Below are 23960 nucleotides of genomic sequence, written 5' to 3'. Positions count from 1 at the left end.
AAAGATATTGGTGAAATAAATGCAAGTGTTCTTTCCATACGTTCTTGTGACTATTAGTCCCCCCACCAAAGTAAAGATGATATAAAAAAGTATCCACTTTCTAGACTGTGCACATACTTTACAAAATTACCTAAGATCTGCGTGGGCATAGTCAAACTTCAGCTGAGACACATGAATTCCATCAATGTTGTCATTAGTTGACAAGAGTATTGGCACGATTAAAACCAGAGGCTGACACTGAATCTTAACCTGATTATGTCTCCCAAGACCTTAATGTTCCTAGATTCTTCTCAGATCTCACAGCAACACAGATAGAACCTCCTTAACCTTACCTTGACCAGCTCCATCACCAGGTAGAGTTCTGTTGGGGTGTCCATTTCTTCTATCAGCATAATGATATTTGGATGCTTCACTCGACGCAAAATAGACACTTCATTTTCAATCAGGTGTTCCTGTTCAGAAAAAAAGAGAGGAACCTTATCTGAGTAGACATGAAATTTGAATAGACATGGAATTCCCAATTCACTTTGTCTTTGATCAGCTTTTCAGTGAGCACCCTTTTTGATGTTATTTATACAGTAGAGGGCTATTGTGAAATGATACATTTTAACTTGTATTTCAGGCCAGCTGTACTTCATCACTGACCGAATTTAATTTAAAAGACCATATTTTCACGTGTATAACCCATGGGCTAGCTCCAAAGAAACCCTGCAGCAAGACAGCAATTCAAAAAGTGCAGGTTATATTCCTATGTGAGTAATACGAGGGGAAATTTACCTCAGAACCTGGATCACTGTAACCTGCCCCCCCCTCCGTCAATAGTTAACATGTTCCTGATCCTCTCCAGCCTCCACCTCTCATTTAGTTTAGCTTGCTCAAGGATGCAAATTACCTAGGATTTATTTCCAACGACTGACACTTTTAAAAAGGCTGTGGATTATATGCAGAAAAAGTATTGGTAACTGTTTTACTTAAGGATTTCAGAGTGTGTGTGTGTGCGCCCGTGTGTAATTCCGTATATAAAGATAAATATAATAAATCTGAATATATATTTTTTTAAGATTTACAATCTGCATATTTATCAATCCAATTAAGTCATTCTGGCTCTAACAGCTTAAATTACACAGATCTGAGTTTAATTTCCCCTTCTCCATACTTTTGAGGAGGCAAATGGGTTTCAAAAACAAATCCATTTCAGAATCTTTTGTTTTCTGGAATACCTTCCCACTTGCTTAACACTGGAGAGTGAAGAAAGTTATATACCCCTTTCAGCCACTGGAAGAACGATTCACCTTTTTTTTTTTTTTTTTTTTAATAAAATATCTGAATGGAGATGCTGCATTTAGGTTCACTGCAAAATACCCAACAATCCCTGCATAAAGCAAAGTTTCCTTATATTTCAGCAGATAATAAATCACCTCACCGGAGTTTGAACTTACTCATATTTCACACAGTAATTAGTAGCATGCACTTCATGCATTTGTGAGCAGAGCACCAGAAGCAGGTTGTGATCCACTGTACATAAATAAGCAAGTGATGGAAGATCTTACGCTACTTCACCTTTTATTTCCAGGATTATTTAGAGATGCTTTATTATTATTATTATTATTATTTTTCTTTTTAAATCAAAGCTTAATTTATGTGGTATGTAACTCAGACATCACATGCCATGTGTGCATCTAATTTTGTGAGTATGGTGCGCCATATATTGGTTAAATAGTCACACCTTTGAAACTCAATCTGAAAGAGCATCAATTGTCATTCTGAACAAACATACGTCTGCTCCAAGCAAACGTGCTCTGGAGAAAAGAAAAAACAAACATGAAGCAATTTTGTTAAGCACAACGCTGAATCTCATCAACGGACAGAAGTGAGCAGCCACACCATACTAAGCCTTACGACAGGAAGCCTGTAAAGTCAAACTAGAGTTAAGAGCCCAAGCAAAAACTAGAATCTTATTATAGCTTTTTCTGCCTAAAGAGATAACACATTCAATTTAATGCATACATGAATTCTGACCAAGACACAACAGCTATACCAGTACTTTCGTCATTTCACTCAAACAACTAAATTGTTAATAATTGTTTTAAATAAAACCCAGGCATAAGTAACGCTTATTTAAAATAATAATGTTCATTTAAAATAGGTTCCGAAATGATGCTGAGCTTCTGTTTTGATACCTGTCCTCAAACTGCTGACTGGTGTGTAGTTAATTCTTTTCAATCATCCCACCATTCTTGCTATATTTTATCATTTAACAATAATATTTTTTCAAACTTATTATAACATCCTCCTGGATAGTTCAATATAGATTTTAGTGTATGTTCACATGATTTATTTACATGGAAATTAATGCATAATTGATGTTTATACTGCTTGTTGAAAATACATCCGTCAATTGGATTGAAGTTTTAGGACGTGGAATATAAATTGCTAGACAGCAGTGAGCATATGCAACGTACAAGCCACGCACACTTTAGCCAGGTGGTTGCTTTTAAGATGGGGCTTATGTTGGCATGTGAAAGGGGGTGAAAGAGGAATAAGCTGCAGCAAAATTCCTGAGTTTAGTTATTTTATTAGAATTCTTCCTGGGACCGTTCTGCCACTGCCCTAACAGGCAGTAAACATCTTCCTAGCAACAGTCCTCCGCTTGTACACAACACACACATCCATATGTAGCCGTAGAGACACTGGTCCTTTCAATCAGACAAGTATGCAACTATGGTTTTGTTGCTGTTGTTGTTTTTTGTTTTAAAGCACTAAGAATGATAAATAGAAAATATGTTTAAAACTCTGCTGCATGAAAGGGATCATCTCTCTCTGGACCATTCCAGTTTAGGATACCTAGGGAGCTGCCTCAGACAAGTAATAGAAAAGCATCTGAAATGGCAAGCAGTGTACAGCACTCAAAACTTTCTTTTGGGGGAAACGGACTGGCTTATCCTTCCCACAGCCAAAGAAATTGCAACATTTTAATGTGGAAAAGCCATTTCTAGCACTGTTTTTCTTATGTGTGTTCTTTTTTTAAGATGCATTTTTAAGATTCCTTTCTACATTCTCCCTTAAATAAACCCAGAACATAGGAGATAATGCGGGAGGGGAGGGAGAAGGGAATACGCATCTCCTAGCACTAATGCATAACTTAAAATCTGCACAGATAAAACATTTCTGTTTGAGGAGCTCTACTTAAAGCAAGTCATTACAGCAGGTAGTGCATTGGCATACTGTAATATACATCTCCTTACCTTATAAGGTTATTCAGACCTCCCATGTCTTCCTCCAAATCCCATTCAGCATCTCAACCTCTGAACTACACTGCAGAGCAGTTACTCTGTTGCACTGACAAAAAGTATCTTTGAATTAAAACTCTGACTTGGTCTCAAAGTTACCTCCAAAATCATTTCAGTGCACTCAGTTGCATAAAAAATAGGGTATCTGCATCAAAAAGAGTTCAGCTTTCTTGTCATCCTTGAGGGAATGGCCTGTATTTCCTGCTCTCAAAGAAAAGAGTCTTCAAATCCAGTGTTTGATTGCTACTGAATGCTGTGCCCTCAGCTAACCCTAAACCATGATCCATTGTTTCCCAAGTCCCTCAAGACCACTTTGTTTTTAAGGTATTATAAAGCGGTGAAATTAGAAGTATTTTATTTGTTGTTAGCTATTCCAGATGCTTTTGAACACTTAGTCCAAGTACTTGGTTGTTTTTGTTTGTTTGTTTGTTTGTTTGTTTTTTAAATCTCTGTACTTGGCAAGAGAGGGAAGATTTCTGTAAATGCTCTAGGGCATGTGCTTCAATTATTTAACATGTTCTTGTGTTGCTGAGGATATGACAATTTTTTTTTTCAGCTTATATTAAAAACATAGTTTAAGGAAGTCTTCAATTAAGGAATCTTTGCACTAAAGGATGGCGAAACTAAACAAACAGAAAGAAACGGCTGAGAAAATTTCTTTCCAAACCTATGTTCTGTGTACCAAAGGATCATGCACAGCCATAAAAAGATAAAAATTAGAGGCAGAAAGGGATGGATGTTACATAAACATACCATAGGTGCAAACTTCCTCTGTCATAATTTACAGATGAAAATCATGGTGCAATTTGGCAATTTCTCTTCTGTTTCATTTTGGACAAGTATTAGCATTTTCTTTGTTAGTTCAGTAAAGCAGATGACCTTTTTCTTGTTTTTATTCTATTATCCAGCAGACTAACATTTACTACCTTTATTTACTTTTTGGGTGGAAAATACCACCCCTTAAAACGAGTATTTCTGAAAACAGTCAAAAAATCCAACCACTTTTGACTTATCAGCAGTTACTAGTGCTATTTCTGCTATTTTTCTTGTTGTTGTGTATTATTGTACACTACCTTTCCACAGCATTTAGCCTTGTCTATGATCTTCAGCGCAAACTCCTTTCCTGTGGATCTAACAAAAAAAATATGAGAACCGTTAGTTAATCAAAAACCGATCAACAATTTGTGGCACTATCTGTAAAAACGTATGTCACCATAATAGAATGCCTTGACCCATGGGGATTGCTGACAGAAAACTCACGTATCTGACTTGATTTGGTTTTTCCTTTTCTCAGCAACATTTGTGCCTGCTGTTGCCCTGACTACCATAAGCTAGCTCACTTTGTATATCAATCCCCAGCTCCAGCTGCAATTCATTCTTCTGTGACCGAGCTCCAACTCTCTGCCACCTCTTTAATGCAAGATGCAAAATTTGTATTGAGCGTTCCACTTAGCTTTGTTCAACTGGTAGGCTCTAAAGATAAAATTATATACAATATGCTTAAGTGAGCAGCAGAAGAAAGACTGATGCCCTAGTGGAAAAAATCAGCAGGATTCAGTAGAGCTAAAACCCAGTGGGGTTCATCAGAGACTAGTCTGAAATGCTACAGAATTTATTAGGTGCTGATGTCCCTTTGTATTTTGTTCAGATTTTTTTTTTTAACTGTTCTATGGAGCTTACAGCAGTATCTAAAGTACTCTGACATTTAAAAGGGTGGTTATACAAATTAGAAAGGGATGACTGTTTTCAGTAAATGCTGTAAGACTCTCGCAGAAAGAGCTCTCATTTGCTTTTTGTCCCTTTAAGCAATACAAAGGTTCTCCATTTTTCCAGAAGTGGGGGGGAAATGAGAGGGGGAAAAAAACCCCAACATAAATGAATTGTCATTAGTATAAGAAAAAATGCCTTTTTTTTTTTTAATTTAAAGTAAGTTAAGAACAACACAAAATGCCATAAAGTGCTATTACTACTATTATTTTGTATTATGTTAATACTTAGAGACTCCACTGTGTGTCAGAACACCACTACTACATATACAGTAATAAAAACACAGAGGCTGTCACGAAAGCAAAAATCGGGTATATTATTAAACTTAAAGGTTGATTTTCACTGTCTTTTTTGCATTAGATACAGCTAGTCAAAATTAGTATCTCACAAAAAAGGTACTGAATGAATGTCTCACATTAAAACTATTCATTATTGAAAACCTGCAGTGGAGAATCTCTGCTCTGGAAGTGCAGCTGTGTCTGCTGGGTTGTCATAGTTACAACCTGACCCAGGCTTTAGATTGACACGTTATCTAAATGGTATCTGTGAAGTGCTATCGTCTTATATTCAAGACCTGATGTAAGATCTACTGTGGACATGGTATATACAATTCAGAATTGCAGTTTATGTGTTATACTACGTTAAATGCATTCTCTAAAAGCCTACAAATAACGAATCACCAAAACCCACTTAGGGAGCCTTCAGCATTTGTGTCATGCAGAAAGAGGAGTTAACACTCACAAAGCTAACTCATTAACCACCCTCAAATCCCTCCTGCAAATCTCCTTTACTCTAGCACCTAATAAGAAAGCTGGACAGCAGCCATGCAATTTGTGCGCTGATATCACTGCCTGTCATATTGACCAATATTGTCTTACGGTTTCTGGTACTCTGTTTAGCTGTTTGTATCTATCTGTTGAATCAGGTCTTTATATAGAGACATAGAGACACCCTTTGCTAAAGAGGTCGCCCTGTTTTTCTGTGTAGAAGGTCTGGTATAGAACAGGACCCTGGCTCCACCGCTAGGGCTTCTAAGCACTGTAGGAATAAAAATGAAGTATAAGAATTAAGAGAAATTAGAAGGTAAGCTTTTACAGCTGGCATTTCCTCTCTCATTGTTCCTGAGTTTAAATTTGGCCTTTTTTTTTTTAAATAATGGGAAGGTTGTTTTTGTATTCCAGCCCCCTCATTCTTAACAGCACAGATGATTAACTTTCCAAACCCAAGTGGCTTAGCAGCTTCTGTCCCATTTTCAGTGGAACTTAAGTGACTTTAAAAATGGACAGTAGATATTCCTGAAATACACTTTTAGCCTGAGATCTTTTATGAATTCTGTTCAGTCCATACACAACAAAGGATGTGTGGTCAGGTTTAGGGTGTGTGTGAAGACAGTTTGAAAACATCAGTTAGTCTCACTCAAGCCTCTTGCATTAGTTTCTTGCAAAGAGAAAGCCATTTGTGAGACAGTTGCCTGCACTGCCTTCTCACGACTTTTTTTTAAAGAGGGTTGCAGTGTTTATTCACTGCAGGTTTTCTAAGCACTAGAGTAATGATTCCATACTAACGTGGAACCTGAGTGTCTCAGCAGAAACAACAACAACAACAAAAAAATCAAGATCTTGGAATCTATATTGATTGAGAAGTATTAGCTTAAACCTGCACATGAAACAGGAACTTGTTTGGAGCAGTAATAGTAGCATACTCAAGAATATTTAACCACTTTTTCCTGTAACAATACTGTGCTCATCTAGTAACTTTAGGAGATGCCCCCTCAGTCTTTATTCCTTACTACATAAGCTTTAGATTCCTGTATATCACATTTTCAAAAAGGTTATTAACAAGAATTATCATCTCTTGTTACGAGCCAGAATGGAGTACTAGATGAGAAGGTCCCAAGTTGTTTTACATACCACCTGCCAATATAATTCTTGGCAATGGAGAGAAATAAAGCACACCAAGGACCACTTCTCTTGAGAAAACCCAATAATGGCTGCAGAAGGTTATGAATCATAAGATCAGCCTCAGTTCCCAACCCTTTTTGGGTATTTGTCTGGATGACTCTGCAAAAGTATTTATGAAAGACAGATGATCTAGTACGACTGCAGTGGGATGTTTCCCTTCATAATTACCTTCCCTTTCTTTTAAAGGAATTAGAAGAAAAGAATCACACCACAGAAACTGTTTCTGTAACCTCTGTATTTTTTACAGAGATTTGCTGAATTTGTCCCAGGAGGTAGAGATTCCTTATACTATTTAGGACACTGACATACATTTTAGTTTGATGAAGGTGGCTCACACAAGGTGGTTCTAAGAAATAGGCCGACAAACTGAGAGTCAAATCATCTGTTATGTTTGCACTAGTAGCAAAGTGTGACACAAAGCTTGCAGAGGAAGAGCAGTAATACAGCACAGTCTACGCTGCCTACCTCCTGGGAAGTCATGCACAAAAATATTTCACAGTCTGGAATACTGAAGGGCTGGTTTGAAAAGTCTCCGGCTCCTTACCGCATGCTTCCTCACAGAACAAGCAAGCAAAAGAGAGTCAGTGTCATACGGGCTAACTGCCGCAGGCTCCATGCCTTTAGGAATGGTTTGCTCACTGCAGATCAAATGCTGTGAAAAAAATCACCTAAGCAGCAGGCAGTTGGGGGTACACAGCAGCAGAACTGCTGAGGCAAACAGGCTGAGAGAGTACATAGCTGCCATATAAAATTCCCTGCCAAACATATGTCTCCCCTTTGTGGTGTGAGGGGGTTTCTTGAAGATCTGTGGGGTTGCTTCAAGAGCCTCCATTAGACGGTGATACCTCCTTTGTTTTTTGGGATAAAAAGCCATATTCCTCTGGTGCTTTCATTTTCCTTTGCTGGAATAACACATAGGAAGATCTGCATATTTCACCATGCATAGGTCTCAAAATACAGGCCTTTTTTTTTTACAACTCTTCTTTGATTTCATATAATTACATTTTCCTATGCAGTTATGCTAACGCACAGGGCTTTATCCAGTAAAACACATCGCTAGCAGTACTGAACATTTTCCTTGCTCACCGTTCTATGCACTCCTTTACTACAGCAAAATTGCCATCACCGATCACCTTTCCCACTTTGTACTTCTCGAGAATGGTAGATGACCCTGAGCACTTGTTTCCATTCACACCTGCAAAAAAGCAAAGTCAATAATGCATGCTGAAGAGAAGCGTCAGCACCATGTAATGTATCCTCCACAGACTCTATAGAGTCAAAACAGTGCTAAATACAAAACCGAATTTAAATGCAAGTTGTTTCCCTCACAGCTTATTCCCTTGTTGTTACCTTAAACGTAAGAAAGAACAAGATACGACTCATCAGAGTTGCCTGACTTTTTAACATACAGGTCAAATACTACTATTATTTGTGTTGATGTACTCTAAAAGTAATGAACGCAGTTAGAAATCCTTAGTCCAAGTATTCCTAAACTCAAGATACCTTTTTTGACGTATCGTGTCGATGTTTTTTGCATACTCAACAAAGGAAAAATGCAAATAAGATTCATCTACAATGCATGTAAAAGAACCAAAATGTCATGTAAAAAATATTTTTCTTTAACTAACAAAGAATCTAATCCAATTGTTCTTTTCCTCTTTACTTAGCCTATGCTAGGCTCTACAACTGCTATGCCAAATTAGCTTCTAGATATTTTAAAATTTCTTTTAATGAAGCAATAAAAACATCCACCAACGAATTAAGAATCATAGTTCCTACATCACATATTCCACGAACAGTCAGTAAACTGAAAGATGATACTAAAAAATTTAAACTGATACAAGGGAAATCAAAGAGCCATTCAGAGGCACCAAGTTTTTAAGGACTGTTTCTGAAAAGCATCAAAAGTTTTATCTGCTGAACTTCTTCAAGTTCTCTTAGCTGCTGCTGAAACAATAAAACACAAATAAGTTTGACAGCTACTTATTTTAGTATTTTTAAACTAGAAAACACACTTGAAGTAAATAAATCAATAAAAAGTTAACATTGCTTCAAAAAGCTAAGGAATGAAATGTTACGGTTAAGTAAGATCAGTTGATCAGCCTAGTGGTTCTACTTGAAGCCTAATGTGCTGCTATGAGGACTCCTCTTCTAGTCCAGTCACAACACATTTCTGGTGATATTTTGCAGGTCATGTTCAAAATCATTCAAATTCTCAGTGGTGATTACTGAAGAGCAGGGTCGACTAATGTGCTAGCACTTGACAAAAAATAAAAAAAAATAATTTCCTAATTTTAATGCCTTGATGTAGCAAATGAAATTAACAGTTTTTCCAAGATACGGCTGCCAATTAAGCATCAATCGTTTCAGAACAAAAATTGTTTTGGAGTTAGAAATCATCTAACATTGCTAAACCAACTCTCATCTATGCATAAACAAAGCTTATACAAGGACTGGTAGCAACTGTTCGTATCCTACCTTCAGGACTCTGGCAGTGGAGTGATTCGGGTACACCATTCACGTTGGAAGAAGATCCACCATGTGGAGGGAGCTATGGAAGAACATAAGATCTTGTTATCTCTGGTGACAAAGTAACCACAAGGAGGAGCCAGGGAGAAATTTAGAGAAAATAACAACAATATTACCAAAAAAAAAAACCCCTCTCAAACCTCCAGCCCTAAAAACCCATACACAGAGTCAGTTTGCTTTTGCTCTCCTATCTTATTCTTGTTCTCTCACAGTTCACCATCGTTCAAGTATATCATTGTCACTTGCACCCACTGAAGATCCAGCCCAGGTATTGTTATTTACATATGTAGTTCAACAGTTTTCAGCAAGCCTATTAACAGCAAAGAAAATTCCCTGCAGCTGCACGAAGTCCCATCTGAAAACTAGAGCCAGCGCATGTGAAAGTAACACTTCCTCCTCATTCTGTGTAATAAAATCTTTACTCTTTGCGTACTGGATAATATGTATTTTCACCTCTAAGCCAGAGATTCAGACCCAGAGACAGTCATCACCAGACATCTATCTATTCAGGGGCCAGTGAAACACACAGGTAGTCTTGTGCTGCATTGCAAAACATCTACTTCACAGCTGGCGCTGTCTGACGTTTTCTTAACTGAATCCAGTCAACATATGCTCACTTCAGATTAGCACTGAAGCATGGTAGGAAGGTAGCACAAAAACGACTGCATGGCCCTACTAGTTTATGTTTAAAAAACAGCATGTTGGCATAAGCAGCCTGGCACATCTACGACAGTCAAATTCACTTTATAATTTAGCATTCTGTATTTTAGGTTATTACAGATGTGACGACTGAGGACATCTACAAACACTTCAAGTCCGTTATCTGATATGCATCCAGACATAGGTCCAATTTTAGTAACTGTGTCACTGCATAAAATTAAATATTCAAATAAACTTGGAAGATGAACCTGAAGACGACTACTTTTGCTGCACTAATGCCTTCATTGGTACTTGAGCCTAATCCTCACAATTCTGCTTAAAGTTCTTTTGTCATACTGCCCAGGGACATACATAGCAATCGTTTTTTATTTCAAAAAGGGGTGGAGGCATATGAATGAATGCAACAACAGTAAAACAGAGTGGACATGTTCTGTGCACCAGAGTACTGTCTTTTATAAGCTCTATCATTACAGTTTAAGCATAGGGATGCTCTATTAAATTAAAATATATTTTAGATCATTCCCTCTCCTCTATGCAATACTTTGTGGCTCTTCACGTGAAGTTCCACATCTTGTTTTCTTCATGGGCTATTACAGTAGTTCCCACCGCTCATCATATAAAGGATTAAAATGCTTTTCTGCCTTAAGCTCAGGATCTGCTGAGATGGCTTTGCATGACACCAGGAATGCAAATGCAGCATTTTCCATTTTAGCTAACATTGTCTGGTTACGCTGCAGAATATTTTAAATCATTAAAGCTATTGTCAGTGAAAAAAACTGAACTGATAGATAGGGATACTGTCTAAAGGCTCATGAAATGCTAATGAATGCTTAAGTTTCTAGTGGCAGCTAAGCGACCAAATCAGCTGAAGGTACAGTAACTAGAAGCCATACAACTTAATTTTGCAGAGCCACAAAACCAATGCTGTTTACATTGTCTACATTACGTGTACAGCTCAGATAGCATTTGGCATAGAAGTAGCATCAAACAGCAGCCAGGCAGCTACGACCTTCTGCTAATCACTTAAAACCAGGCTACGCTAATACAGCTGTCTGAGTTATCTATTTATATAACAAGGACCAGGCATGAAGACATCTGGTTTAAATGACATTGAAGTAAAATCACAAGTCAGTCTTTTAACCTGTCAGTCACATTTTCTTCAAGCATAAAGTGAGGATAACAGTCCTGACCTACTGTGTCACTGGGTGGGGATCCTCAGAATGAATCACTGCAAATTATTAGTCATCAGCCAGAAATATTAGTCATGTGCTTTGCGTTTTGAGTGAGTGACAATACACGGGAATATCTAGCCCACATTTCCAATTTCCTTCTCCCTTGTAATCAGGTCACAGCATGACTGGACAAATTCCTTCTTACCACAATACTTATAAGAAGGAACAAACAGGAACGGGGTGGGGGAAGACTAATACGAACTAAGAAACATCTAATGCCGCTGTTGGGCTGCATTACTAGATCAGAACCTGAGGCTGCAGGTTTAACCTTAGCTCTGCCACTAATTTACCACAACTCTAGGTGCGAGTTCAAACCCATTCTGCCACAGAGGGTCCCTGCATCGTGGGAGCCGTGGGTCCATGTCTCAATTCCTCAGCTGCAAAACCAGTCTAGTCTTTCTCTGCTGCATCAGAGCACAGCAGAAATAAAATCTCTCATGTTTGTGAGTGCTTGACTACTCAGAAACAGTGGGAAAGAGGTAAAAGTGGATAGTGACACAGCAACGTCTAAGTAAACAGTTACAGAGTGATCAGCATTTGCCTTTTTTTTAATTGAATAAACACAACAGAACAGTCATGAGAAAACTACCCAGAATTTGAGATTATTAACAATAAAGTCATTTTCTAATCATCATTTATCTACCCAGTGATATGTAATATTCAGAATATCCAGCACTGTAGATGGATATTCAATGTTTAGATGTAGATTCAATATTTAGAATATCCCAACAGCTGCAGGTATTTTGAAATTGAAGTAACAACTCTGGATGTGCAAGCAAACTGAGTGGTTCACTAGTCATTCTGTGGGTATTAAGAAGAGAAAATAATACATATTGCTTTGGTACTACTCTAGTAAATATGGAGCGAATCACACTGGAAATCAGGGTTTTCAATAATTCCTCCTCATGTATTCGAGTCCACACAGCGCTACCGCCCTCTTCCAGTAAATTTTCCCTTACGCATGACAAAGTGCAGAGGATTTAAATCCACCCTCTCACATCTATATGCAAATTCCTAGAAAACTCAAACCTGAGGAGGAAATTGATTCTTCATTTTTAAAAGCTCAGAAAAATTTTGAGCAGCAATGTCTCTTCAGCACTTTGAATAAACCAGTCACCTGAGAACGCAGATGCCACTGGCCAAGAACATCATACGCTAACAGTCACTCCATTGCATTTAAGCAATGTGCAATACAGAATATTGCAATCACTGCCTTTATTTCCCTCAAGTTGTCTCCCCACAGGTAATTTGTGTTTTGACAGCACATCCAGAGCCAAATGCACCATGCAACACAGCGCTTAGAGATCCTGAGAATGTCTCAGTGAACATACAGTTCTCAAAGCTAGCTGCAAATTGTTTTACAGCCTAATTAAAGATGTAAAATGCCTCAAGCTCTGCATAGAAAGAAACTGTCTGTTTCAGCTTCTTCAGACAGAAGCGTGCTGATATTGTTTTCTACATGACATTACTTTATAAAGACTGACTGTGCCTTGAGACACTAGGTTCATCAATATGACAGGTGGTTTTGTGAGAGACACTCACGCTAGATATGCCATACCTACAAGTGTAAAACATTCTTTAATACCCAAAGTGCTACCTGCACCCTGACATATTAACTTAGCCAGAAGTATTTAGCATTCTTCCCTTCCTTCCTCCTTAAAGTCAAACCTATTAAAAACTCTTATTCTAACTAGCTGTGGCCACTAAGCGTGCAAAATTATTTTCAAACCTATTTAAAGGAATTAAATTCTTTCATAGTAGAACAGATTTTCTAGCATCCTGTCAAGTTACATCATTTGATTCAAGTTACTACTTGTATTTTAAAAAGTTTGAAAAAACAAAATAGTGCAAAGAAACTATGCTCTACAGAGAAAATCTAAATTCTGTATGACTAATATCAAGTCTGTCCACAGGAAAATCCCTCTGTACAAGATATGTTTAATGACCACTAAACTATTATGACTTCATTCACTGTGAAGTTTCTATTTCTAACATATAAGAGAAAAATATCCAATACTGCAGTGTGGGATTTTTTTTTAAATCTGAAGTATCCAATGTATATCATGCCAGATAGCTGCATCCTGACAGATACTGTGTGTCTTGGGTTTTCTCCTTTTAAGTCAATGATAAGAAAATGAAAGTGTACAGAAAGATCAAACAAAAAACATAAAACCCTTTATATCAGTACAGAATCCAAGAGCATGAACTGAAATGGGCATGCAAATGTAAGGTGATGTTTAAGTAGCAGGGAAAGACTGGCAAGTGTCGCTTAAAATCTGGTTCAGAGCCCGAGTCCCTGATTTGCGAATGAAAAAGCAGAAGCTTAGCAGTCTTCATTTTAATTAGTTACATCCAGTAGCAAAGATTTTTTAATAAATCTTTTGAGTCAAAACAGTACAGCATAGCTGAAAAAAGTAAACTTAGTGCGTGTATTTAAAATATAAAGGTGGAAGGAGATATAAGGTCATTCCAGATGACTACAAATCTGGTGGGATTTTATTTTTTGTGTCATGAGGAAGTGCGTGTGAGGAAGGATTTATGGATATAATTCCACGTTCTCTCTAAGCGGAATGCTACCTTACGTGACAAAGCTCTGTCCAGGACTCAGTTCATTGCCCATGCCACAAATGTTTGTTTAAATGTTTTGGGCTGTTTTCATATTGAAAGGAATTAACTAGTCTCTTGGCAGCTATATGGGATGGTGCTTTCTACAGCGCTTGTTTTTCTGTAGAGTTACAGTTTCCCATCTGAAGGTTCCTCTGTCTGTCCTTTTTGCCTGCTTGGATAGAAAAGAACAACTTTTGTCATCTGGTTGCTGGTCACATAAAAGTTCTGTGTAAATGGTCAAGTGCAAACGAGTACTGGACCTCAATCAGACCTGCTGTTGTTGCTCAGCACCTGCATACGATGACTGAGGTACACTAAATCTGCTGTCCTTGTACTCCAGCACATTCATGATACGCTGAACAGACTCTAAACTCTTTGGTACATATGTACATGTCTGCGTGCAGGTGTGCACACTCATCCTTGTCTGGGAAATTCCAGATAGAAATATGGCACCCCATGCAAACATCACTGCTGTTATTTTGAGGTCCTGCAAAACCCTCAAAGTGCACATAGCCAAACTGAGAACAAGTCTGTCTAATATCATTAACTTTTCCTCAAGTTCTGTTTCGGCATTGCTGTGGTAATCTTTCCCTGAGAGCTCGGAAGAGAGTGCAAACTCTTGCATCTTCAGGAAATTTTCTTGATATTCTCAAAGAAGTTTTCTGTTTTCTTCATGAAAACACTAAAATTACTGATTAATCCGGCTGTAGAACATGAATATTCTACTGAAATTTTGAAGTAACTGTTTGCAGAAGCATTCTCTGAAATTTGGGAGCTCTTTTGCTGTTACAGTGTAATTAATCCTGAAAGGCTGTGATCAGGAAGGGCAAACGGATATTTGAAAAATAAATGAAATGGTATTTATGTATTCAGCATTTCCAGTGAGACACTGTCAGTCATTTATAAAGTTCAATACTAACATAATCTGTAAGATAGAAACGATATACAACACCTCTATAGTTTTCAAGTGATACCCAAACTCTGCTAGTAGCCTAGCAGAGTTACTTGTAACTGCAGTAATAATACTGCAGAGTTACTTGTAACAATATAATAGCCAAAAAGAAAATAGTGATATTGCTAGCATTAATTTGAACATACATGGTGTTAAAAAGATATTATGGCATGCATTTTGGTGTGCTGCTCTAGAAACACTGAAGAACCACATAAAGATCATATCTTTTCTGAAGGGGTTTTGAGTTGCCTCACATGTAAAGTTTTTAGCCAGCTGATCAGTGGACTTACTACTAAGTACCATACATCAGTTTCCACAACAGCACAGATTAGCTATCTCTTGCTATCCATTGTGTAAGCAATAAAGGTGCTGAACTGTAAATTACTGAGGACAAGGAGGATAAAGAATTCCTCTGTCACTGGGTTGGATAATTCCATGCAAGTATTTTTAATGCCCAACTTTCTAACAGGAGTGCCTGCATACAAAATTGAAGAGGTTAAAGCCTTGATGAAGATAGGCTCTAATCCATCAAATCACTTAAGCACATGTTTAGCTTCAAGTACATTAACAGTCTCATTGAAGTAAAAGGGGCTACTGAATAGCTTAAAGTTAAGCAAGAGCTTAAGTGATTTGTTGGATCAGGTTTTAATGCCCTTTCACTTCGGTCATTTGGCCAATGAATTGAAAAAGTATTACTGAGACAAATTCAAGCACAATGCTATTTAGCATAATTGGGATTTCAAGAAATGCCTCAACTATAAAGCTTCTTTATTTGTAGTTTTTTTTTCCTTTCAATATGTCTAGATTTCATGGTTCTTAATTTCAAGAGGGGACAACAAAACACATCCAAGTAGGCACAAGGGAATTATGACACCACTTTTCAAGGTCTCATATTTTAATTGTTTCTTCCTAGAATACTCTGGATGATTTGATTAACACTTTCAAATTGGGAATTAGATGTTTATAGTACAAACGATACTTAGTAACAGATATACCAGCAGAGTTAAAGCACCCCTAACAGCATTACATATCTAAGTCTATAAACACTCCCTTACAGCAAAAAAAAAAAAAAAAAAAAAAAAAGGCTATACTTTTCAACTGTCACCTGCCTAGAACAGCAACAAGTCTCTTCCTAATCATTTGTCCTGTGTCACCTAATGTACTATTGCTGCTTTTCTTAATCCATGAACAAATTTTAATCTCTGTGGAAAAACTAAAAGAAAATTAAAGAAAAAGCAGCCCACTCACTCAAAAAAGCATATTGTACAGAGCAGTCATTTACTTCATGTCTGTACTTTGTTACTTTTCATATTTAAATACCTGCCTTGAAACAAACCCTCTGTGAAGTGACATGCTTAATACTGGGCTAAAATTGTGAGGTTAAAAATAAACAACCTTAAATAAAAAAAACCTAGTAGCATACACCTGTGTGTGCTGCTTTAAGGTGTATCTTTAGTTATTTACTCAACTATACTCAAAAGATATGACATCATGTAATCTGTACTTGTTCCTTACTGGAATAAGGGCACTTATTTGGGGTTGCAGGAAGATCCTATAGCCTTTGTTGAGGTTAAATTCCTATGACTTCAATGTCATCTCAGACTCCAATACAATGTTTCTAAATGCTTCAGCAAGATAAGGATATTGGTCAGGCCTGATCTGGCACCCTGGCTTATAGTGCTGAACAATTAGTAGCACAAAGAGATTCCGGATGAAAGAGCTAAAAAGGGCAGAAGGAAAAGCCCTTCTCTTAAAAGATAAGCTGTTCATCAGGAGTATTTCTGCACGGCGTTTTCTGTCCCTGAGCATACCACTTCTACTGATCTAGTGTTGTGAAGGAGAAGGAATCCTTGAGGCTGAAAAGGCTTTGCTTTAAAGGACAAGTGGCACACAGAGAATATGATGCAAGACTCAATGTCTGAAACTGAGAAAAAAAATTGGCATTGCATTTGGTATCTTTTGCTAGTTTACTACTTTGATCAGAAGGATTATCACTCATTCTCTACATTCACCTTCACGTTTACTAGCCAGCTTCTAGCTGATGCTTGCATGTATTTTGCTCTGGCAGTCAGAAGAACACAGGTTTTTAAGGAGTTTTGTGTACAGCTGCTCTGATGGTCTGCTCTTCACAGCAAAGAGAAAAAATCACTCCTGATTTGTTCCCTTTTCCGAACAGAAAGATCACACGGTAATTGTGCAACACCAGACTCTCCTACAAGGCATGTTAACCATTTTATCAATAGAATAGTAGGAAATGTATTTTTTTCATAGAACATGAAGAAACTTAGAGAAAGAAGGGCCCAGATTTTATCCTGCCATTGTTGTAGGACGGCAACCTCTTCTTCTGACTTAAGGATTAAATATACTTGTGTTACTAACTTTCCTAAAACTTTTCAGAACCAAAAATATACTGTAAAGGAGTTGAGTTTATTTTCAGTATTCAAAAAAAAAAAAAAAAAAAAGAGGTACTGCTATCAAGCTGCCCCTTGTTCATATACAATCTTATTTTTATTTTAACATTTTCCTAAGCGTTCCTGTTTCATACCCTACCAAAAGAAACATATATGCTTTCTACACAACACCACAGCCAAAAAATTGCATTTCAAAAGCCAATAAACTCAGAAATATACTGGTATTTATATCCATGGTATTCATTCGGCTGCAATCGTGGCATCTTCTTCGTACAAGAGCAGGAGTCCAGACTACTTGTCTGTGCAGTGATGTGGTCTTATCAACAGGGAACTCTTAACAGAGAAAAGCAATAACCTGAAAATAATAAAACTGCTCCCTGCCTTCCCTCAGTTTTCCTCATCAGATTGGCCAGGATCGGTCCTACAGAAGTATGTTTCTTACAGATCCTGGCTTCACATAAAACCATGCCTCCCTGTTACTGGTTTTATGTTGATTTCTTTGAATTTTACCCATGCTTAGCAGAATATTGCCCCCAAACAGTCATGAGTACTAAAACATCATCAAGAAAAAAAGGGTCACTGCAAAGTGCACTCATTCCTTTTGGAACCCGCCCTGACATTCACCAGCTAACTTTCCCTGTTTTTAGTCTCAGGAGCACAACTAGGATCCTCTTACTAAACAGATGCATGCCAGTAGGAGAAAACTAGAGGTAGCCACTTCTTCAGTAACATATGTTAGGCATGAGATTATTAATTTGTTTTTGCTGTTTTTCAGCTCTTTGGTCATATAGGAATGACTTATTTGACATGAAAGCCCATTAGTACCCACCACCAATTACACTCCAGAATGAACAAGTACAACAGCCTCCTTCAGTGAAATTGACAGTGAAGAGGAAAGAGGACCTGTCCACTTCCCTAAAAATGGCTTGTTACTATCAGAATTATCTCTGTCTTAATGGAGCTTTAATCTGCTAAAAGCAAGTGGGAAGGCATTGAAAAAACAGAATGAAAATTTCTGGTTTCTAAACTTGTAATTTCATTAAAGAAAGACAAAAAGAGCATCTGTTAAATACAGTTGCAGATTAGCCAAGAAGAGAGCCTCAAGTTCAATGATTTTGGTGTCCTCTACTGTAAATCTTATTGGAGAGCTTTCCAGATAAACTCTAAAATACAGAATTATAGCTTTCAGTGTTAGTAACGTTGTTACTGCTCTTGAACGTGCATTACAGAAGTCCATTGTCAAGGCAGAGTGTATAGGGAAAGACCAGTTTACTTCACTTTTGACAAAGAGAAGCTGTGGGATGGTAGAGCTCAGTGACATATGGCAGAGATTGACACTAAATAGCCACCACGAACCAAACAAGTCAAAATATACTAGAATTTATCAAACATCAAAATCTTTTTCTCAGGATTATCACAGAAGCCTGCAGAAACACATGCAATATACCAGGCAAAACAGACAAAGACGCAGTAACAATTAGCATGTCAAAACGCAAATCTAAATACTATTCTAATCACGTCCTTTTGCTGGTCTCTTAATTGAGATAACAGTTTTCCATAAAATTATGCAGCCTCTTCACAACTGTTTTGTTCACCAAGAGGAGATATGACTTGATCAGAATAATTGGAGAGAAAATCCTCCACTGTGCTTCCAGAAAGGCTGCAATTGATAGTATCATAGGAAAATTCCCCTTGAAAGGACAGCTGCAAGAATGAAGCAGTAAGATACTCTGTTCTGCTCCAAGCCTTTTTTTGTTGTTGTTGTTTTACCAAGCAAAAGACACAGAATAGCCTCTAAGAACTGCACATGCTACCATTTCTTAAGTGGGAAAGGAAGAGAATTCCCCTGGTGCACCACAGAGAAAAATCTCAGCCAGATGTCTGGTTGCTCACAAAGGAGCCTCTCCTCACATGCTTTCAGGCAGTAAATTGCATGAAGTGGTGTGCCACAAGATGAGAAGAGTGCTTCAGAGGAAATTTGGGGCAATGCGAAAGAGTTTAAGGCCTACAGGAGAGGATGCTACATTTATATAGGCTAAAAGAGCATAAATTACTTGGGGGGATTTCTCAGTCCAAGAAACAAAAATTTGAAGGACAAATGGGCAAATTCAAGCCACCATCACTCTCCTCTTTCCCTAAGCTGAGGGTTTCATCCTGCAAACCAAATACAAAATAAAATAAAACTTTATTTTAGCTCTCTTTTCCACTTCAGCTCAACAACCATACTAGCAAGCCTGTCCTATAGAATCAGGATCCCTTTTTATTTAGTTATTAGTTCTGGAGCACCACTGTAATACATTAGTCAATGAATAAAGAATTCAGTTTTTTTGATGGTCCTGGTACTTACCTTGAGTCCACGAAAGCTGCCTGGGCTGGTTGGTGAAGAACTGGAGGACTTGGTAGATTTTGGAGTGGATAACTGACTGCTTGGTGTTCCATTAACTGGGCAAGGCAAGGAAAGCAAACATAGGAAAGAAAAGATGAGCAAAAGAAAAAAATCTAACTTGCTTTTAAACATAACATGCCTCTCTGACTAAGTTATCATTTAAGTCTGCATATGAAGATCAAAACAGATTCAACAGCATTTACGATTAAATTATGTGCTCCCTGAAAACTCATGTAGCTGGATTTAGGATCAAGATGACACACGTACATCTCATTGTCATTCTAGGGCTTAAAAAGGCTTTCTCGTCTATTGCAAGAGCTTTGGACAATTAATGACCACAATCTCTTTTAACTCCATCATTTAATGTGAATATCACCCAATAAAACATGAGAGAGAAGGTGTTCATAAGTACAAACATTTGACTCTCCACCTCCCCTTTTTGGATCAACACGTTACTTTTTAGGTAGAACCTTTCGCAGAACACAAGTCTTTTCATACAAAAAAACAAACAAGAAGCACGAACTGGTTGGCTGACACAGAACTTGAAAAGTAGTTCAGAAAAAAATTGATGTAGGGGAAAGAGGGGAAACCTCCCAACACTTACAAGTTAGTAGGTCATTTCAGAACTTCCAAGAAGTTAGAGCATCTGTGAAACATGAAATACTCTCCCCCTTTGATTTCAAGAGTTCATTCATTTTAACTCAAGCTTTTCAAATACTTCATACAATCACTGTTATATTTTTGATTACTTGAATAGCACTCACATCAGTCCTTGTATTTTTCTATAAAAGCCCCAAACTTATAAATTTTATTATGCAAATGGAATTAAAGAGTCTGTATTAAATGAAGCAGTGTATTTTCTCTCTAGCCAAACCTCATTTTTGCTGGGAGAGGAAAACACTAGGCAGAAATTTAAGAGCTAGAAAGGTTTCATAGCTGATTCACATTGAAAAACCTTTTTTTAAGAAAGAAAGGGGGGGGGGGGAAAGTAACCCACCAAACATAAATCTAGCTTCCAAGTAAACGCTGGTTGTACCTCCACCTATCCTTTACAAATTCAAAAGTCTGTCATGGCTTATGCCTCACTTCTTTACCAGTGCTATCGGTTTTATTTTACAAGCATCTGTTAATTGAGAACGAGTGCTAAAGATTCCTTAGAACTACTATTTTTAATACTTGAAGAGTCAATCTGTCAGTAGGCCAGGCTGACTGCACTGCAACTTCCACACATCCCTGTTTTTCACAGCAATCTCTTTCCTCCTGATGTGTGATGTTAAGATAAAACTAATTAGCATTTAGCTACAGAGTAAATCTATCATGAAATCTGATGGCTTGGATTTACATTCTCAGATCTTTTTCTGGACTAAGAGCTTACTCTTTTCTACTGAAGTTACTGGGATTTTTTTTTTTAAACTTTAACAAGGGTTGCCATTCAGAACAATAGGCAACTTACTTTGGTTTAAGTTTTTTAAGAAGCTGAAAGGCTTTAGGAGCATGAGTTCCTCCTGCTAGCTGTATAAATACACTGCTTCTCACCACTTTGTTTTAGGTACCCTTCTTTAAACTGTGTATAACAATGCTTCCTTATTTTATAAGGGCCTTGCTTGTATGAAGACGAAAAGGGTTACTGAATGCTAACTTACTGTCTTCTGCTTCTTCGAAGGTCATACACAGTTTACTGTGGGCATCAGAAACAGTTCTGAGCTGTAAAGTGGCTAGTTCATGAACAAAAATGAGATGTTTTCTGTAGAAGAATCTGCCTCTGAATGACCAATTATTACTACAGGAGCAAAAATCCAGTCATTCACAAATTCACTTTATGCAGCTCATAGAAAGGTCACTCTTTCCTGAACGTGACCATCGAGACCTATATTATGACGCAACCAAAGTTATCTGTCTCTAAGTCCCTACCATCTTTTCAAGTATAGACAGAACCGCTAAACTGCTAATCCTCTTCCCTATCAAAACTGTGTAAGGAAGAGCTCCCTCAGCATACTCTCACAGTACTCTAACTCTTTACTAAGATTTACTAAGACAAGTGCAGTGCTCCAAGCCAACAGTTTGACTCGGTGACCTCCAGAGGTCCCTTCCAGCCTGTATCCTTCTGCAATTGTATGACATGTGGCGCGTTCTGCTGAGGAGCCTATTTAAAAGAGCTGCCTGTAGATATGGTTTGATCAATGTGTCCTATAATTGACTGCATGTGAGTGAGCACACATCTGTAATAACAGTAAAAGCCACATTTGGCACAACCTCCAATATGTAAAAATCTCACTTGTATAGGAAATCAGTCAGTTGCTATTTGAGATAGCAGCTTGCTTTTTTTTTTTTTTTTAACTGAAAAAACACGCAAGTCATCTGTATTTATTTTTGCACTTAAACTTGTTCACTGCTATTGATTTTCGGATTATTTCATGTATAGGCAAAACTTTCCTTTCTAGTTTATTTTCTAAGCATAAGTTCTTTTGAGAAGAACCCTGTTTCTTGCTACATGTATGGCAGACTGAATTATATAGAAAATAATTTTCTTCTCCATAGTTCCTTAAGCAGGACATATTAGCTAACAGTTCCTTAGCATATGGAAAACTGAAAAACCTGTGAGTACCTTTTGAACAGTTGAATTCGAATATGGTCCAAAGTCACAACTTACTTGCTAATGAAAGCAAGAATGTTTCTTAAAAGTGACTTAGTGTTTTTAGAGCAATGCCAGAGATAACTTTTCTAAAGGTTCAAATGGGCCTCTTGGTGTTTTAGAGCTTAGACTGAAATAACGCAATTAAAGAAAGGAATGTAAGAAACTGCAAATAAAGTGAAAAACTACGGTATGCATTCCTGCACTTCTTTTTTCAGCAGGACTTACCCTTCTCTTTTTGCATTGGCTGAAATGTTCTACTGTCATAGGCTTTAGAATACAAATATACTGCTCCTTAGGATGTTCCTCTACTTGTGGTCAAATTGTACCTTTGCAAATCTAACTTTGACACCATTGTCCAACAACTATAAATCATCACTTATCTCATTCAAATGATCTGTTTTAACAAGTAAGCTAGACTCCATTATGTCTCTGGTTTAAAGAGCACAAAATGTATGTTTCAAGCTTTAAAAACACTGACAATACAGAGAAAAGGGTAAATGGACAGGAAGGAGACACACTGGTGATATACAGCCATAATAATAATGGCTCACCTGGGGATTTTGCTGTAGAATAAGCACTGGAGTAGTGGCCACCCCTCTTTACTGTACTCATATTTTTGACACAAAGGAAAAAGACATTAAGGAGAGAGGTTATTAACAGCTCTGAACATGCATGATAGGAAGAAGGGTAAAAAGATAACTAAAGACATGAGAAAAAATGCCAGGTAAATAGAAGAATAAATACCAGACAGTTTGTATAAAATTTTCAGATTAACCTAACCAAAGGAGGTGTCCAAGTAGAAGTAAGGAAATGATAGTGCTGATTTTAAGTACCCTGGACAAAATTCATCGTTGGTAGATATCCCATGCAATTTCATGGGAGTTAAGAGGATTGCATGAAATGTAGATCATTTGTGAAACTCGCCCTTCATGCTACGTTTTTCTTTTTGTTGTTGTTGTGAACCGTCTTTGAAGTCTTTCAGTTAAGCAGTCAAACTTTATAAACAGATGATAAATATTCCACTTTTAAAGAACTCAAAAACATAAAATGACTTTAACCAGCATCAATTAAGCAAAACAAATATTGATATGGTTATGAGAATATGGAACATGTTGCAGTTTTGAATACACGCACAGGAGCTTACATGCATAGTTACAACCAGAACAGAGCATTGTATATTCACATATTCAGTGGTTTGATTTCAGGGCTACTTCGCCAGGTCTGAGGGAGAAAAATCAATTAAGTTTTATTATATTTAGAAAACAAATGCAGAGCTAAAAAAAGGAAAATCAAGTTTCTCCTTTCTATTTATTCACATAAAAAACTCAATGTTTGGAACATAGGGTATTCAGTCAAACTGCAGGTGAATATATAACAGGAACATTTCTATGAAATTATAGGAAGCACAAGAAAGAATCTCTCTTTTAATGGGCAATAACATTTCAGAACAGCTCCTAAAATTATTTGAAACATAGAAATCCTGCATTTTGATAATATTTGGCTTATGTAGAAAAAACCTTTCAAATTCAA

The 23960-nt window shown here is 37.3% G+C and overlaps 1 protein-coding gene across 10 annotated transcripts in view; it reads right to left on the bottom strand.

Moving 5' to 3' along the window:
• DCLK2 (doublecortin like kinase 2) overlaps positions 1 to 23960 on the bottom strand; it is an 88672-nt gene that overhangs the window by 19781 nt on the left and 44931 nt on the right. For 7 of the 10 annotated variants that reach the window (XR_011140958.1, XR_011140957.1, XR_011140956.1 and 4 more), the window contains exons 5-10: positions 22982 to 23032; positions 19757 to 19851; positions 9497 to 9569; positions 8105 to 8213; positions 4364 to 4421; positions 333 to 452 (exon numbers count right to left, since the gene is read on the bottom strand). Coding sequence is in view for 6 of the 10 variants with exons in the window: in XM_068942263.1 (XP_068798364.1) it covers positions 333 to 452; positions 4364 to 4421; positions 8105 to 8213; positions 9497 to 9569; positions 19757 to 19851; positions 22982 to 23032 (506 nt within the window). In the remaining 4 variants the exon portion in view is untranslated. The remainder of the gene's footprint in view (positions 1 to 332; positions 453 to 4363; positions 4422 to 8104; positions 8214 to 9496; positions 9570 to 19756; positions 19852 to 22981; positions 23033 to 23960) is intronic. The other 3 variants (XR_011140959.1, XM_068942264.1, XM_068942266.1) reach the window with 1 other exon arrangement.

The sequence above is a fragment of the Struthio camelus genome, chromosome 4, assembly GCF_040807025.1.
Source record: "Struthio camelus isolate bStrCam1 chromosome 4, bStrCam1.hap1, whole genome shotgun sequence".
Lineage (NCBI taxonomy): Eukaryota > Metazoa > Chordata > Aves > Struthioniformes > Struthionidae > Struthio > Struthio camelus.
This window is presented reverse-complemented; position numbering and strand designations above follow the sequence as displayed.